At 39.7% G+C, this 19,213-nt stretch overlaps 1 protein-coding gene across 4 annotated transcripts in view; it reads right to left on the bottom strand.

The window, feature by feature from the left end:
* HNRNPD (heterogeneous nuclear ribonucleoprotein D) overlaps window positions 1-13,711 on the bottom strand; it is a 16,869-nt gene extending 3,158 nt beyond the window's left edge. For all 4 annotated transcript variants that reach the window (XR_013811005.1, XR_013811006.1, XM_079709114.1 and 1 more), the window contains exons 1-5: window positions 13,342-13,711; window positions 11,437-11,493; window positions 2,172-2,340; window positions 1,402-1,563; window positions 198-329 (exon numbers count right to left, since the gene is read on the bottom strand). Coding sequence is in view for 2 of the 4 variants with exons in the window: in XM_079709114.1 (XP_079565240.1) it covers window positions 198-329; window positions 1,402-1,563; window positions 2,172-2,340; window positions 11,437-11,493; window positions 13,342-13,574 (753 nt within the window). In the remaining 2 variants the exon portion in view is untranslated. The remainder of the gene's footprint in view (window positions 1-197; window positions 330-1,401; window positions 1,564-2,171; window positions 2,341-11,436; window positions 11,494-13,341) is intronic.
* Window positions 13,712-19,213: the final 5,502 nt, after the last annotated feature.

Below are 19,213 nucleotides of genomic sequence, written 5' to 3' on the forward strand. Positions count from 1 at the left end.
TCACTTAAAAACAAATGTTTCCCTCCTATTCCCCAATAAAAGCAAAAAAACAAGTCAAAAAATGACTGATAAATAAGGAGCCAATGAGACGTCTTTAAAGCACAAGCATACAAACTGAAGCCTTTACAGAAAGTTTAGATGACTGAACTCTTTACAACAGCTAGTATTCTCTACAAGTAATTGGATGCTTAACTTACTTTACTAAGACCAACATTGTGGTATTTCTTTTCCATTATCTTCTTCACTGGTTCCTCTTCCTTAAAGGTAATAAAGCAGAATCCACGCCTCTTATTGGTCTTGTTGTCCATGGGGAGCTCTATGGATTCAACCTGATTATCAAACAAACAAAAAAAAAAGTTTTAATACCTTAGTTTGTAAGTGGGAAAAATGCACAAAGAAAACACGCATTTGGCCCTCAAGCTCTATTCTATTTTAATCTTTTAAAAAGTCTTTGAATTAGAATGTGCACTCCACCTAAAAAGTTGTTAAACCTGTTTATAAAAAAAAGGTTCATAGGGTATTGACACTTGCTACCTAATTCAAGGGTCACAAACTCAAATGCCCGCCCACCCACCAAGCACAAGCAGAAGGAAACAGTCAATTTTAAGAAAAACAGAATAAAACTGACTGTATTTGGGAGAAAATGGGGAATGGTGAGGATCACTGAAAACTGGAGAACGTATGAGCAACCGAAGGTGGAAGCTGCTACTCCATCTTAGATGGCTGTTGCCAGGCAAGAAGGAGGAAGTTCCAAGGTCACCTGCTCTTACAAATACTGAAGAAAAGCTAAATATACAGATTTTTGTGGGAAACATCTCAATTCCTAAATATTAACAACTAAACATGCAATATGTTCTGCTTGAATCAAACCAAGGATGTCTGCAGGCTGTATCTGGGTCCAAAAGCCACAAATTTCTCAACCTAGCTTTAAATCATTAATTCATAAAAGGAATCTAAGTCTATAATTAGTCTCATAAAATTTGCACATATACATGTGCTTAAATTGAGAAGGCATTACACCCTATTGTTAGTTTATTTCTTCCCTATTGTCAACTGAACCATTTTCTTCTACATCTCAGGTAATCCAACCTGAATTTCTTCCTCTTGTTTATAGCTTTCTATTAATCCAGTAAATTCCACAATAAGAAAATGTCTACTTCATCTTTGTGTATGGTATGCCCAAGGATGCTATGCATACAATAGTTCAATAAACTAGAAAATGCAATCATCTAACTTTCAAAGACCTGCTAATAATGTATTTATACTATCCTCATTTCAAAACAAATCCCATAATCTGTCTAAACTTCAAAACAACTTCAGAAAACCCAGTGGAAACCTATAATGTGACAATTATATTCACACTAATTTTAACAAAAACTAGGTCAAAATATTATCACATACCTCACCAAAACCACCAAAGTACTCCCTTATTTTCTCTTCAGGTGTATCTGGAGAAAGGCCACCAACAAAAATTTTTTTAACAGGCTCTTTTGTTTTCATGGCTTTGGCCCTCTTAGGATCAATCACCTTCCCATTCAATTTATGTTCTTTCTGATCCATGACCTAGGGAAATTGAAATTTTTCATTTGAAAGATGTATATCTTAAGTAAAGTTCAGAGATTATTAACTTACTTAAAAATAATTATAGTTAAATAACTATAGCTAATGCCAGGCATATGTTGACCAGCTCACAATTAAACTGTCAATTGTGGTGATGTGATATCAGCTAATATATACCAATGTTTAAACCTAAAAGGTCAGTAAGAATGAGGAGTTAATCAATTACTACACAACCACCATGCCTTTAACTATTAGCAATAATAAGCATGATTGCTACTCCCCTGTAGCCTAAAGACTAAAATGTAAAATAATTCAGTCAGAAGTTTCTTGCCTAGCAAATTTCAAAATCTGTATTTCTGTGAACTTATCACAGCATATCCTTCTAATTAGGCATCTTTAAGGTTTTTAAAATTAATACAGTAGAGCCTGACACACAGGAAGTTTTCAGTAAAAAATTCTTGAATCTGACTCTTCATAAAACATATTGGCAAGAGCTGTTATCTCTTCCTTTGTATGACTGCAAAAGGGGAAATCACAAATAGGCAGATTAATTGTATCAAACTATTCACATATTTTATATTATTAACTGATTAGAACACATGGCACACTACCTTATCTACACTCTCCGATTCTTTAAATAGCACAAAGCCAAAACCCCTTGATCGCCCTGTGATAGGATCTAACTTCAGAGTGCAGTCTACGACTTCACCAAATTTGGAGAAGTAGTCCTTCAGATCTTTCTTTGTAGTGTCCCAGCTAAGGCCTCCTATAAACATTTTCCTGTAAAGACAAAAAGCAATATTAAAATGCTAAAAAAAATTTTTAAATTTTGCCTTAAGTATCCACATCAATAATACCTTCCCCAAAACTGCACCAATTTACTGGGCAGTGTATTAAAATGTCACTCTTCCTACATAACCACATATCAAGAACACCCTATTACAGTTATGGAAAATTTTGTTTGCCACTACTGTGCCTGCATAATTACAAAATAGGGAGCAAGCAGCAGATTAAGTCTTTTGACTTGCCAAAAAAGAGAAATGTATCCCCAAAGTAAAAATAGTATACACTGTCTTTCTTAAATTACAAGTTAAATACTGGTAACAGCAAAACAGAATTTCACCTTGAAATTTCTCTTCCAAATCTTTATTAAACTTATAAAAAGGCTATGAGGTCCCCATTAATCACAGTAACTAGCATGTGTCTATGCTGAAGCTCCTTTCTTAACTGTTCTCTCATTAACAAGACTCTTAGCACATAATATGGGAAAGTCTCACAATTAAGCTGTAAACCAAGTTTTTCGATGTGCTAAGAATCCTTAGTAAAGACAAAAGTAATCACGTAAGCAATTTAATGAACAAAAAAATTACCCACTGAAGCACAATCCACTAATTAACCTAGATGATTTATTTCCAGTAGAACCTCAGTTAACCAGCAATAAAATATTTAAACCTTTAAAACGCTAAAAGTGACAGGTGGTAAGTGGAAACCACCAAGACACTTTAAAACCAAAGATGCATCCCCCCCCCAAAAAAAAATTTAAAGTGAAATCTTACTTTTATTACAGCAAAAGGCCATAAAGCTCAGATCTGGCAGCTCTGTGATCCCTTTTACATCTGCCCCCTTTACCCACTCCCACAAAAGAGCTATCATATACCTCCCTCCTACCCTTTAAAGAGACAGGACTAGAGATTGTTATTTTAAGGATAAACTGTCAGAATTTGTTATGTGAGGGCTAAAAATCAATTTCACCATCGGAATAAAATCATGCTTGGTCAATGACTTCTATCTTTGCAACTGCAGTGGGTCAGGGGGAGGGGTGGCGATGGGGGTGTGGTGCTAACTTCCAGCTCTGAAAAGAAATGAAAGCAGGAACATCTCCATCTTGTGGGCTTTTTAGGATATCACCACTAAAGCCAATTCTTGCAACAAGAGGACAAAGTCTACCCCTAGAATAAGATCTTGCTTCTGCTTAACCTAAAGATGCCAGATTAACTGAGGTGTTACTGATCTTACTATTTTATCAGACTTGTTCTTACTTCTAATAAAGTTAGCACAAAAGAAGTCTTATTTTTAGGCATATAGTGTGCTTCCCATTTAGGTTAGGTTTTCAACTTGTACCTGTATTCTACAGCTGGGCTATTTATATGCTTTACATTCAGGACTTCTGCTAATAAAATTTCCATGCTTCAAGAAACTTTTATTAACTCTTTTTATATTTTATAATCAAATGAGCATAACAAAACACCCACAATGTTGTACAGGTATTATTAATGTTTACTGCCAATTCCATGGGGAAAAAAAGTTGAGGTATTTTCTCAATTACATTTTCTTTCATATCCAGTGAAATAATAACCAGTCCAAGTTAAATTGCCTTAAGCACCTTTATTTTTAACCTAAAGATCCAGAGCACTTCCTTCATAGATGAAAGTACATTACCAACATTTACTCTTTCAAGGTGAAGAGAACACTGCTGTCTTTTTAAGGATGAGAAAGAAACTGACTTCAAGGTAATGACCTCTTGCTCAGCTATTCATGGAAAGTTCTAGATAGAAACTTCAATTAAATTGAAATTTAACTATTAAATTACCACTTCTGTGATTATTACAGAAACTTTCCATCGATAATTTAACAGTCTGAAATTATTTCAAGCTGAAGAGAATAATAAAAGTCTTTAAAAAAAAAAAAACCCTAAAATTGAAAGGCAAGAAAATTCTGTGTCTGTCCGGTCTGTTCCTCAGAGACAGAACTAGTTTTGATTTTATTTAACCAAGGCAATATTTATATTGAGTTGTGTCCTCAATTTAAAATTAACAAAAAATAATTACAAAGAAATAAATCAAGAATGAGGCAAGTTCTTTAATTCACAAACCCCAAACTTTTTCTCAACATTGGGAGTCAGTTTTCTTAAATGCTAGACAAGCATACTAATTCATCAACTGGCCCAGTAGTGTTCTCTAAAGAAACTTTCCACGTTTAATAGTCTTGAGTAAAGAAGTTGTTAAATGTGTCTACCTTAGAGTTAAAAAAGGTCACCGAAGAGGCTATCCTTCTTAAATAATCAAATCCCATTTATCCAGAATATTAAATGTCCTAGTCAACTATAATTTATACATCCGTAGAATGATTACTGTTTCTCAAAAAATTAGAGCAAAATATGTAGTAAAACTTCAGCTATCCAGCACCTTTAGAGAATGAGAAGCCAAATAGTCTACCTTTCTTCAAGCATTGCCTGCCTTCCTAATCTCTCTCCCCAATTGTTTTTAACCTTCAATTACTTGGAATGATTTTTTTTTCCTATGGCATATCACACACACTCTTCTGCCTTCCTAATCAAATAGAGTAATCATGATTTAACATTGAGTCTGTCACCACTAACACACTATGCTGCATGCCCATAGGGTCTTCTGAACTTAGAGAACTATTTATTAATACACTAAGTCCATCTTATTTCTTAGCTCTTTTAACAAGTTCTAGTTTTCATTTTTGCCAGATTAATCAGCAGCTGCTATTCTAAAATGCTTCTCCCCCTTCTATTTTTTAGGAAGTTAGCCGGCACTCAAACTTTTCAAATTTGGGGTAAAGTAAAAGTAAACAGCCTCTGAGCAAGAGCCTAACTAGCTCTTTTTTGAGACAAATTCATTACGCTTTGGCAGCCCAAAAGCACTCGTTTTCTTCTGCTCTAATAAGGAAGGGTGCTGCACAACTGATAACCTAACCAGACAGGTGGATATACTACAATGAACACATACTGTACCAAATCCATTCTATCTTTACTAAATCTAGCATATTAAATAAATTCACCCCATTTTTACTCAGTAGACACACCAAAATATACATGTGTAACAAATAAAAAGACTGTTATCTTAATTCTGGATAAATGGGAACTTATTTTAGCCTCTCCAGAACGTCAGCATTCTGACATGCTCTGCCTCAAATTATAGGATGGTATATATCAGATGGTATCAATTAAAACTTTCTATATTTTATATTACTGTATCTTGCTTAAAACACAATACCTAGTGTCTGTCCAGATTACCTTTGCTGCCTTGAACACAAAGACTGACTTTCAAGTTGCTTTCACCCCTGCAGAGATGTGCAAAACACTTTACAATGAAGGAGAGCTGGAACTTCAGAAAAATCCTGAGCACCGCAAGTTAAAACTACAGCACAGGACTTGTTCAAGTAGCAGAAATGGGCCCCTAATACTGCAATACAAGCTTAAAATTTGATCCTTACTTGTAAGTGAATCAATAATCCCAATTAAAGTGTAGGGCTTTACCTACAGTATCAACGAAGTTTAATTTCTTAATCCTATCTGTAAAGTTATTTAGTACCCCAAAGGCAATATAGTATTCAACTTAAAACACCTACTCAACAATTGAAATATTCTTGCCTTATACATACTGACATTATACCATACTATAATATTAAATGACAGGCACAAAGTTATACAACTCAGTGCAGATAACTCTCCAAATGAGAATTTAGGTTGCTTTGTGGGACATTCTCTTCGAGAGGAAGTACATTTAGAGGCAGTAAGCCAAACTGCTTGGGGTTTAAATCCTTCCTCCAGAACTAAGAGCTTACCTCTATCTGCAGTGAGGATTTAAATGGCACAGAACATGGTCTGACACATCCCAAGTGCTCAATAGAAATAAATTACTATTTAGTAGGGATAGAGCACAATCTAAATAAAGCAGTTTTTTCACTTACTCAATGGCTTAAATTTTTTTTTAATCTGCATGAGCTGTATGAAGTTTCCAACATTAAAGGGAAAAGGCCAGGATGAGTTTTATATAAATGGATCCTAGGATTAGTTTTAATGCTAAAGACTTAACCCAGAAATTTTAAATATCGCATGTAAAAACTACAGACTGGAAATTAGGTTTTCTAAGCTCTTAAATAAAATGTAGTTCCAAAATCACACTGATGACTTGTCTGTACTCTATATAAATGCCAGTAACTTCAGTAAGGAATAATTTCAAAATACAAACAGCAATATATATGGAGCAGTGCTGGCTGGTGGAAACTTGCTCTAATACTGTTTTTTCCCATCTGAGAACTTTACTCTCACTACTACTGAGGTCTCTAGGTTTAACACTCTACTCAACAGTAAGTATTTTTTATATAAAGACACTTGACCCTACTACCCTATTCAAGGTAAATGATAAAGACATCATTACACTTTTTCCCAATTTTGGAAAGGGAAAAAAAGGATTCTGTAGCTTTTAAACACTTCCTAACAACTCATGGCCTTCCATATGTGGTTTCATAACAAATTCTGACAGTTTAAAAACTACAACAGCATGTCGATCTGATATACATTTCAAGTACACAACATAACTGGCCAATCACTGTCACCTTTTAGAGTAATGTTACTCAAGCATACCACTAATCCTTATTTAAATAAAACTTCTGGTATTTTATCCATAAAATTATTCCTTTACAATCCTAAAATGACATTAAGTATAGTGAAATCTCACCAATAGATAAGAAATGAGTATTTTCCTTATAAAATATAGATTTAGTTTAAAATTAAGTCAGTAGTTAACCTAAAATGGGGAGGGGTTTACTTTTTTGCAACTAGGTAGTATCACATGGTTATCATTTTAGAATCTGTATAAAAAATACTCTTGGAAACAGTTTGACAAACTTTTAACAAGTCAATAAAAAAGATTAATTCCTCTAGGTAATAAATTAGATCTCATTTCTTCATACTCTGAATGAACTTAAATGACTAAAAAAGATAAGTGAGTTGAAACATAACAGCTAATAAATTAAACATGAAGGTTTTTGAATAAACTTCAAAAGTTTAACCCAAAATCTCCCCTTTTCTTCATTTCATTCCCAGGCAGGAATGACATCTTGTATTTTTACTTTTAAAATAAACTCTCAATCAGCTTTATAAGGTAAACTCTCCTCTACCTAGAGGTTAAGGAATGGGGTTTCCTTAACCTAGAGGTTAAGGTTCTGGTTAACTGAGATTACTACACATTCACAATTCTATAAAGTTTTTAAAATTCGAAACCAATTTAAGTATCAACACTAAACTCAGAAAATGGTTTTTACCTTCCTTGATGGAATTTCAGAATCTTGCAATGCTTTAAAATCACATTACTTTTTAATAATATAAGGGGGAAATTATGTAAGATTCATTCCATGACATTATTGGTTAATTTTTGAGCATATTAGCTGATAGTTTTTCATCTATCTTTCTCACAAGACTTGGGGTAGGGAAACTAGATTGAGTTTCCTGGCTGTTTGGAGTTTATGGTAGTTTCAAGTCTAGATAAGCAGGAGCTTACAGAATAGGACCCAATACTTAAAAACTACCACCTTGATTATTGGCCAAACACTGCTAGTAATAATACGTGGCTCCCCACTCCACCCCCAAACAGTCTTAAATGTCTAGCTCCAATGTACAATATTTAATACTCCAAAAACTAAAACATGCTTACCTTTACTCCACAGGAGTAAACCACTGGCAGTATCAACTATTAAGGCACAGGATAAATACACACAAGCTATGAAAGCAGGCTATGTAGTCAATCTTCCTGTGGTGAGCATTGTTTCCAACACACAAATCAGCAAACCAAGTAACGAACATGTTATATTACCTGAGACCACACTGTTGGAAGTGAAGTAACAGAAACAGATCCCACGCTTCCAGCATCCAGTTCAGTGCCCTATCTACTAAAACGTTGAAGCAGAACTAAAGTTGTTTGACTCCATTTGTGAATCTGCACACACTCGAGGTGCACAGGTTTAATTGGAATAGGGAAAAAGTTATTATTCTATTACTTTTTAAATGCTTTCAAGCTAAAACTAACCATTCTCCATGTTGGCCATGAATCACACACAATAGCAGATTCAAAACCTTCTTATATTATTAAGTGCACCCTTACAGATGACAATACCCAAGCAATGTTTAAAAAAAAAATACACAGTAAGTATACACTTAATTTATAGAAGGGGCCACAAGTGTATTTATCTCAAAAAGCAGCACTCAAAAACTTCAATGATATTCTCCAATTCCAAACCCAAAAGGTCAGGTGATTTTTAGTATCCTTCATGATAAATAAGAATTTGAAATGAAAAGAATTTAGTACTTCTTCCTTAGGTGTTAATCATCTCAAATCTGGGGGCATCCATTACTAAAATTAACCCAGGAAACTTGTCAAAGATTCCCAAGAATGCTAAAATTCAGACCCATGTACTCAGGGTCTCAACTTTACAGTAAATCCAACTTAGGAATCAAAGGTCCGTAAATTTGGCGTAAGACTGCTTTATCTAAAAGTAACTGCTCTTCTACGAAGCAAACAATGTTCAAGATGCCCCAAAAGCACTAGGGTATAGATTATAATCTCAAATATTTAAAACAACAAAGTGAGGTAAACCCATTTCTTAAAATTTAGACAGGAGACAACCTACAGCACAATTAATTCACAAAATCCTCAAACAGGAAGAATCACACTTGAGTTTATACACTAATGGTTACAGAACTAGATCAACAGTCCTGTTATTAGAAAAGTATTGCTGTACTTTGGCTCATAAATGAACGGGATTATTCTGCTTCTGACCTAACCCAATGCAGGCAAGTCAATGTACCTACCTTGAAAAATTGCAAACTACTACATTACAGTTCCCCAATAATCATGAGAAAGTAAAAACTGTCTCCAGGTAGCTTGCTATACATAGCATACATATTTTGCCAGACACTAATTTTAAAGTACCTACACACTGAAAGGATCATAGCCCTATAGAGGACATAGAGTTCACACCAAAATGGGAAATCTCACTGCAACTGCTTTTAAGTAAAAACTAGGGATGTTAAGTTGGAAAAATTATAATGAGGTGAACTCAGGAAGGCATTTTACTATGGAAGTGAGTAATTACTCAAAAGGTCCATAGTAAATTGTGGAAACACTTTACTCCACTAGAGGTGTAACAAGCATGTCCTCCTCAAAATAGCTGTTTATTCTTGTATTAAAAAAAAAAAAAACCACTTAAGTCTGCAACAAATTGATTTTTAAAATAGTTTTAGGATGAAATTGTAATTCACTTCAGTCTCAAGTTAGAATTGTAAAAAGATACGCACAAAGAAATGTGTTTAAGAAATTAAATTTAGATTTTATATCTAGTAACCAGTCTTACCCTCACCACTATTATGAAACTTCTGCCCAATTTCCCTCAAACTGGGAGACAGAGAACAGATAGGGTGGCAAGTGCAGACACCAAAAAGATTAAGTCTTGAGGGCTTTTTGTTCAGAAAGAAAAACAAGAATATGTGTAAAGGATGAAGCTAACTGACCAGAGAGTAATTTTTTTAAAGTATTTATTTATTTATTTGGCTGCGCCGGGTCTTAGCTGTGGCATGCGGGAACTTTTGTTGTGGCACGCGGGGGTACATTATTTTAAAGGTCAAATATTAAACTTTAAAAATGAAAATATTTGTTAAATGTAAACTCAAAGTAAACCTCATAATCTAAAATGTTCATTAACTATAAATATTTAATTGTCCATTTTTCCTAAGAGGTCAAAAAACTTGCAAAGTTATAGTATTAACTAACAGACCACATATAATTTCTGCAAGCGTCAAAGCAACGACCTTTAAACATAAGTTTATGATCCTTTCAAATTACTGAAAATTGCTTACATATTTGAAATATGTAATGGAGTAATGAAGTCAAGTACAGTTATAATTTATTTTATTTAGTTTGCCACTATTACCTAGCAGTGAAATTGAACTATCACAGGACCAAACAATAATTTCCATCAAAAAACTTTTATTCTGGGGACTTCCCTGGCAGTCCAGTGGTTAAGACTCCACGCTCCCAATACAGGGGGCACGGGTTCAATCCCTGATCTCGGGGAAGATCCCGAGTGGCGCGGCCAAAAAAAGAAAAAAAACCCAAATAACTTTTATTCTGTATGTCACACTTTATCTCCAATATAAAACTGGACAGATTTCAGTTAAAGAAAATAATAACCTCCTGTAAAATGTAAATACTGTCCCAACTAGGCTCTTAGAATGTTGTTTGTACAGATGTTAAGTCAACTATCTGCAAGTTACTGGCCCTCTAAACTCCAGTGGTGGTAGATACAAACTCCTGGAAAACTCAAACATAATCCTGAAGGCAGAAATACTGACATTTAGGGGAAGAGGAGGGATAAAAAGAACAATACTCAATCTACCAGCCTTTCAAAAAGTCATGCAATTGTGAATACACGTCAACCAACCAACTGTAATTAACATTCCAACCAAATCACACTGAAAATCTAAAAATCTGATTTAAGCCGTAGTGGAAAGCCACATCAGCACGCCTTTAATAGTACATGTGCAATTCTTATTAAAGTTCTATTTACAAATATGGTTGGTGATTAAAAAAGTCATTTTTGCATATACATCACTACTTTAAAAATTGTTTTACTACTGACATTTCCAGAATATTTCAGTATAACATGCAATACATTTTAAACACACAACACTTTATTGTAGCAGATAACCTTCAGGTAAAACATTAAACTTAGAATTACACGAAAAATTTTTTTGTCTTAAAACACATCAAATTTAAAATTAAATACTCTTTCTTGCCCAAATATAAAAATATCATTACTAATTATATTAAGCTTTAATTGGCCAAACCACAATTACATGCATTACCACAGACCAAAAACCATGTAATGGCATCAATTTTGCCCAAAGATCACACATGATGCCTAAAAAGGTTTTATATCCCAGGTACAAAATATCCTACTGTACTAAAGTCTAGAATTTCCTGGGGATCAATGGGCAACTAACCAATACACAGCCTCCACATGTTATGACTATTGAAACCTTTATATTACAGAAATAAAATTTAAAAGTTTTACCATTCTTCCCGCTGTGCCGTCGCTGCTTCAGAGTGTCGTGGGGAGGAGTTTGAATGGCTAGGGAATTAACAACCGGTACAGCAACCAATCAAAATTCTAGTTTTAGTTTTTGACATTGTTAGGGTTAAAACTTTAATTCATTTACACTTCGGTTCAACAGTAGATAACTACAAAGGCAGCTGCTTTGTGACTTGAAAAATCAGAACAGAAAGCCCGCCCCAAACAGTAAGTTACACAATCATTTGGGTGCCTCTGTCCAAAGAACAGAATTCAGAAAAAAACCAAAACGTTAAAAGGCTTAAGTTTCCAAATATTTAACATATCCCTTTCTTAAACTATGCTATATATAATTCCAGATAAATTAAGAAAAGCTCGCTTCCCATCCCACCTCCACTCTCCCAAAGCCAGCACAATCAGCAAAACAGCCCGACAAGAGTCTGCCTAGGCTGAGAATATTAAATCCTATATTCCAAAGGGCTTATCTCTCCCCCCTCCAAAGCTTGTGCTTTTTCCTAATAAAGAGAATGTTTTCCAATATTGAGTTAAAGCGGCATTTTATTGCTTTTACCTTCCAGCCAACACCTTTCTCCTTGTTACAGCGAAAAAAATTACACACACACACACCCCAATTACAAAAAGTAAAGGAAGCGTTAACCCAACATCAGCGATCAGTAACGGGAATAAGAAGAAAACCCAACCAAGAACCCCTGATTTAGTCCCTCCTGCTAACTCCTATATTCTGTTCCCGGCTCCCAAATGCTGCGTTCTAAAAAATTTTATGCAGCTTTAAATAACATATACAACGTATTCCAATCGGAGGAAACAAGTTACTACTAAAAAACCTGCAAAAAGAATAAAAGCCATAGCACATTACAGAATTTGTTCATTTTATGAGAGAAGGCTGGTGGGCCTCCTGTAACTCAAGTGGGTGAGAGCGGGAAGCAGGAATCAAGAGAGACCAAAAAAAGGATTCTGGGCACGGCGTGGGTTGTAAAAAATGAAAATTGCACAGAAAAACTAAGGTAAGAGTACACTATCTGTACGAACAGTTGAGGAACCCAATAGTTGAGGGCGCGAAAAAGGTGCGCGGTTAGAATAACTGCGGGGTGGGGGAAGGGCGGTCAGCAAGCCGGAGGTAGAACAGCTCCAGTCAAGTGCAGGCTCCGCCGACAAGGAACTTAAGGAAAGCCCTTGGAGCAAAACCAACGAACCAACAGGCGATTCCGGGAATTTCACCAGGCCCAGTTGGTTCCGTAGACTGGAAAGTGGGGACTGTGCAAGCAAGCCGTTGTGCGATGGTGTACATTAGAAAAACGAAAAGGCTGAGGCGAAACTTACTCAAAATACTGAAAAACATTCGGCCTGAAGCCAAGACGGGAGGAGCAGAGCTGGACAACCTACACGTTCCCCGAAGCATGTGCTTACAAAGAATGGCATCGTCTAGGGATGCTGCAGTGAGAAGCACCAAATAAACCTTAGTTATCCAGGCATAAAGGCTTTTTGTGTCTGACTGCGTTTTTATGCCCAGGACTTTAGAAAACTGGGGAGAGAGAAGACAGCGGGAAAAGAAAAAAGGTACCCCTCGACAGGCGGGAAAAAATCCTGGCGGCCAAGTCGGTGGGAGGAGACCCAAGGCGAGGGAGGGAAGAAGGGCGGGCCGGGGAGCAGCATGGTGACGGCTAAAGGTGGAAACGTGTGTGATGGGGGAGGGGGCGATTAGCAGGCAAGGGAAGAAGGAAATGAAAGCCCGGGGGAGCCCGGCGTAAAGAAGGGGATAACACTGCAAAGAGGCTGCACGGGAGCCTGGAGCACGGGGGGAGAGCGGGAACGAGGCCTAATGGCGGGGGAGAAGGAGGGGGAGGGGGGATAGTTGGGCCTGACTATCCCGGGCCGCCCCTTACTCACCCTTCATCCTCCTCGTTCTTACTGGCATCGATCTTCGCCCCCTCCGACTCGGCGCTGCCTCCTTCGGTGCCTCCGGCCGCGATTCCGCCCCCGGTCCCGGCTCCGCTTCCCGCCGCCGCCGCTGCCCCCTGCGCCGCCGCCACCATGGCTCCCTCCTGTTCGCCCGCCGAGCCGCCTACCGCCGCTGTTGCTGCCGCCGCCGCCCCGTCCCCGCCAAACTGCTCCTCCGACATAGTGCTACTGCCTCCGCCGCCGCCGAGACTACACCCGCCGCTGCCGCGAATCGAAACTAGCAGCAAAGTAATCCCCGCCGCTGCCGCGCGCCCGCTCTACCGCGCGAAGCACACAACAAGACAGAGAAGGCGCGCGTGGCTGCAAAGGCTCCTGCGCCTCTCCCCGGCCTGCCCCCCTTGCCTCCCACTCTCGCGCAGCGCGCACTCCCACTCTCGTCCGCCGCACTAAAAAAGAATAAGAAGCAGCGGCGGCCGCTCTCGCCTCCTCCTCGCTTTAATGGCGCCGCCGCGGACCACCTAAAATGGCCGACGGAAGAACGGCGCGTCCCGGTCACGTGGCGCGCGAGCGCGCCCTTTGCACCTCCCCCGCCCCCTCTACCGCTAGTTTTTTTCCCCTTCCTCCTCAGTCCCGCCCTCTCGCTCCCTTTTATACCTTCCTCGCACGCGCTGCGCCGCACAGCGTGGGGCCTTTAAAGGGAACCGGAAATGGCGTTCTATAAGACGGCCGCGCGGAGACCATCGAGAACAAGGAGCGCTGTTTCGAAGGCGCGGCTAGAAGGGCCCCTTCGTCCGCCGCAGCTTTTCCGAGGGTTCCTGGTCGGCTTACCCCAATCCCCACCCCCACCGCCAGCAGCGGGCGGGAGCAGCGGCGGCGGGCAGGGGTGTGGTAGCACCTCCCGGAAGGCGGCCGTGCCCTGTGCGCCTGCGGATTTGAAGTGGGGGAGGGGAGGCGCATAGCCGGCTGCTTCCCGCGGGTTAGTGGTGCCAGCCCGAGAAGGGAGGCTACCCTGAGGTGTCGGCCTTGTCTCACAGACTCCGGGGGACGCCTGGCTCGCGGTAGCCTGAGCGAGGCGCCGCGGCTGGCCGCGCGCGTGCACAGACTGCGGCAGCTCCTCCGGCCGCCGTAGTCGCCCGCGACCGGGTGACATTGAGGTTTCCCCGGCTGCAGCTGCCGCGCTTCCCAACCCCTGGCGGGCAGGTTGAGGCCGTTGACGATTAGGGCTGCTTTTCTTTTAAGAGTTGCTTTCCAAGTAAGACTTCTGCTTCCCTGCTTTTCTCCTGAAATTCTTCGTCAGAAGAAGCAGGTAACTTGCGTATTTTAAGGAACAGAGATTGTTTTGCATTGCTTGCTGTATTTGAGGATCCTGAAACCTACCATGATTCTTTGAACATACTAGGAGTTAGGAAGGGTGTTAGATCAACCAAGAGTTCACTTAAGTTCATGGTTTTTTAGCCCTTGTACTAAATAGAATATCTAAATGCTGCGAATCTTCTTTACGAGGTTTCTCAGTTTGTTGTGTTGTGGGTTAGGGGAATTTTCTGTTGTTAAACACGGCTAGGGGTTTTGTGCAGGGTAACAGTCAAGTTCTTTAATAGACCTACTCGAAATCCCAAGCGCCTTGGCTGGAAACTGGATTATTCGGGCTTTGGGATTTGCTGCTTCCTGCAATTACATCTTGAAGAAAATCAAGTTTTTAGGTACTTCTTTAGTCAACAAATGATTATTTGCCTGTTTAGCGTGTGCCCAGGCACTGGGGAAACGAAGACTAGTGTGAAATATCGAAAAGAACTCTGCAGAGTTTAAATATTTGTTTTCCACTATGTAATTAGATGAATTTGGATTAACACTATCCAAAAATCTCAAAGGAAGACTGAAAACACTTAATTTTTTATAATTAGTCAAGTTAGCAGAATTTGCATGACAGAATAATTAAAACTCAAGAATACAAGTCAAATTCTGGAAACGTCTTAAAAATATAATCTTACTGAACTCACGTATTACGTAAGTCACACACAGGCAGGGCCAAGAATGTGTATCGCAAATCAAGTGATAGTGACTTAAGGTATGTCTCCACCTGTCAAAAGTAGTAGCCAAGGGACTTCCCTGGTGGTCCAGTGGTTAAGACTCCACCCTTCCACTGCAGGGGGCTCGGGGTTGGATCCCTGTTGGGGGAACTAAGGTCTCTCATGCAGCATGGCACGCCCCCCCGCCCCAAAAAAAGGAATAGTAGCCAAGAAGAAAGTGGGTATTGTGCTCAAACCAAATATTCCAACTTAGAGACAACTAAGAAGAAACTCACCTGAAGGGGGTGCCTGTTGAATCTCTTCTGTCTTCAAAAGATGATTCTTTTGGGACTTCCCTGGTGGCGCAGTGGTTACGAATCGCCTGCCAATGCGGGGGACACGGGTTCGAGCCCTGCTCCGGGAGGATCCCACATGCCACGGAGCAACTAAGCCCCTGCACCACAACTACTGAGCCTGCGCTCTAGAGCCCAAGAGCCACAACTACTGAGCCCGTGTGCCACAACTACTGAAGCCCGTGCGCCTAGAGCCCATGCTCCACAAGAGAAGCCACCGCAATGAGGAGCCCGCGCATCGCAGCAGAGTAACCCTCGCTCCCCGCAACTAGAGAAAGTCCGCGTGCAGCAATGAAGACCCAACGCAGCCAAAAATAAATAAATTTTTTAAAATTCTTTTGCTTTTTAAAAAAATTTTTAAATTTTATTTATTTTTTTATACAGCAGGTTCTTATTAGTTATCCATTTTATACATATTGGTGTACACATGTCTCCCAATCTCCCAACTCATAGCACCACCACCACCACCGCCACTTTTGCTTTTAAGACAGCTTTAGACATGCCTGTCTCTTAGTAATAGACTTTCCCAAAAGGTTTATTTTAATTCACAAGTAGCCCAGTAACTTCTGGACTTTCTTGGAGTTTATATTAAAAATTCCAGGAAACCTAGGAATGATTTTAAAGCTAACACCTTTATTATGTGTTATGTGAGTATGTGTGATGGCTTATCACTCATATCCCTGCATATTATGGTCCAAATCTCTGCATCCTATGCTCTCCAACATCCACCCAACATTCTTCTGAGAACCCATTTAACTTCAACCGTAGTTCTTTTCACGTTCTTCATCTGCCTGGTAAACTATTCATCCTTCAAAACCCCAATTAAATGTTCCTACCTCTGTGAAGCCTTCCCAGACTCCCTGAGGCAGAATTAATCATATATTCTCACAGTCTTTATCTTTACTTCTGTTTTTCTAAATATGTAATTTTACTAGACCATGAGTTCCTCGAGAGTAAAGTTAATGTGTTCTATGTATCCTTCCTCCTTCATGCACACACGTACACATACACACACATAATAGACTAATTGCTGGTTGAAATATTGAATGACAACTTGTTAGGTTTAGGATCTTTCAGGCAAACTAGGTATGCTTCCAGGGACTTAAAAGTCTCTTCCCACCATCCCACTTCATCTCTGTCATAAAAACACTTCCTCAAACCACTTGCTGGTGTGTGAAGTTCCTTAAGAGGGAGAACCAAACTTGTATTCCATAGTCATAGGTAAGAATTTACTGTTTAAGGGGCTGAAGATTGTATATTGGCACTATGTTAGACTGGCCCAAATCACTGCAGGGAGGTCGTGTCCCCTCTCAGTGTCCATGACATCAGAAATTCCATGCTTCAGGAGGTTCCCAGTGATTCAGATAACACTGAAACTTTAGATGCTCATTGAATTTAGCATTTATGAAGCAAAAACTGCAGAAAAGGGCTTCCCTGGTGGCGCAGTGGTTGAGAGTCCGCCTGCTGATGCAGGGGACACGGGTTCGTGCCCCGGTCCGGGAAGATCCCACATGCCGCGGAGCAACTGGGCCCGTGATCCATGGCCGCTGAGCCTGCGCGTCCGGAGCCTGTGCTCCGCAACGGGAGAGGCCACAACAGTGAGAGGCCCGCATAGAGCCAAAAAAAAAAAAAAAAAACACCAAACTGCAGAAAAAACTAGAGTACTTATAAAAGGCAGAATTCATTTGAGATTTTAAACTGGAATCACTTTTACCCAGGATAAGATGTACACACCTAAGTCCAGAAGTCACAGTTTATCTGCTAAATGCACTGTACAAGGAGTTCCCTGGTAGCCTAGTGATTAGGATTCCGGACTTTCACTGCCGTGGCCTGGGTTCAGCCCCTAGTCAGAGAACTGAGATCCTGCAAGCTGTGTGGCACGGCCAAAAAATAAAAAATAAATAAATACACTCTACAAATGGAGCAAGCAAATCTATGCTCAAAAAATTTTAAGTGGAATATGCATTCCATTCAGCAACCTAGAATACAGTGTCCAGAAGAAACAGCAGAGAGAATTCATTTCCTATGCAAGGTACACATACTTGAGACTCTTCTGCAACAATGTTAAACAGCCATTTACTCACTTGCAGAACACCTTCAGTAGGATTTAAGCTTTTTGTTGAAGCTTGTGATCTTAAGTGAAGTGACCAATTGCACAAAAAGTGAACATTCTCTATCATCATTCTTGGTTGTCAGGAAGCTCCCTTTTCACTTAGAGAAGAGAAAGGCACTATCACTGTAAAGTGTCAGATTTTACTTTAGCAAGTCTATCATAGAGTCAGTTATGCTTGACCACAGAGATATCAATAGGGTGCCTTTAGAGTCAATTAAAGAAAACCTAGCTCAAAAAAGATTCAAACAATAAAAAAATTTATCTCACTCCAGACCTACATATCCAACTGCCTGCTTAACTTCTCCACTTGGTTGTCCCACAGGCATCTCAAGCTTTAGATGTCCAAAACTGAACTGACCTTCCCTACAAATCAGCTTCTTTGGTCTTCCTCTTTCCCATAAATGACACCTCCACCCACCCGTGTGCTCCTGGCAAAAATCAGGGAATCCTTGATAGCACCCCGCACCTTCACCCCACATATCCAATCAGTCACTAAATCCTACCTCCAAAATATGTCTTCATTCATCCAGATGCTTCTTAGAACATAAATAGTGGGTTATTTCTAGTTAGATTTATTCTCATTCAACCATGCAACACATGACACAGTTACATTTCTGGTGCTGGGAATGTGACAGTGACCAAAGCAGACAGGTCTGATCTCATGGAGCTGACATTCTAGTGGAAGAGACAAACAATAGACGAAATAATGTAATAATGTAATATAATTTTAAGTAGTGATAGGAAGAAAAATTGGTAAGATGCTAGAGATAGATAATGTGCTATTTTAGATATAGCGGTCAGAGAAGACCCTTGAAGGAGGTGCCTTTCTGAGTAGAGCTCTGAAGGAGATGAGGGAGAAGGCCATACACATAGCTCAGGGAAGACTTTACAAGGCAAAGACAGGACTGTTCTTGGCACTTTCAGTGAATGATAGAGGCCAATGTGACTGAATAGAGTGAAGGCAAGAAAGCATAATAGATCATACCTGATAGGTATCCAGAAACCAGGTCCCCCAGGACCTTGTAAGCTGCAGTTAGCACTTTGCTTTTATTATAGATATGAGGAGAGGCGCTTCCCTGGTGGCACAGTGGTTAAGAATCCGCCTGCCAATTCAGGGGACATGGGTTTGAGCCCTGGTCTGGGAAGATCCCACATGCCGCGGAGCAGCTAAACCTGTGCACCACAACTACTGAGCCTGCACTCTAGAGCCTACGAGCCACAGCTGCTGATCCCACGTGCCACAACTACTAAAGCCTGCGCCTAGAGCCTGTGCTCCACAACAAGAGAAGCCATGACAATGAGAAACCCGTGCACTGCAACTAGAGAAAGGCCACATGCAGCAACAAAGACCCAACGCAGCCAAAAATAAATAAATAAAACAAATAATT

This window comes from Hyperoodon ampullatus, assembly GCF_949752795.1.
Source record: "Hyperoodon ampullatus genome assembly, chromosome: 1".
NCBI lineage: Eukaryota > Metazoa > Chordata > Mammalia > Artiodactyla > Ziphiidae > Hyperoodon > Hyperoodon ampullatus.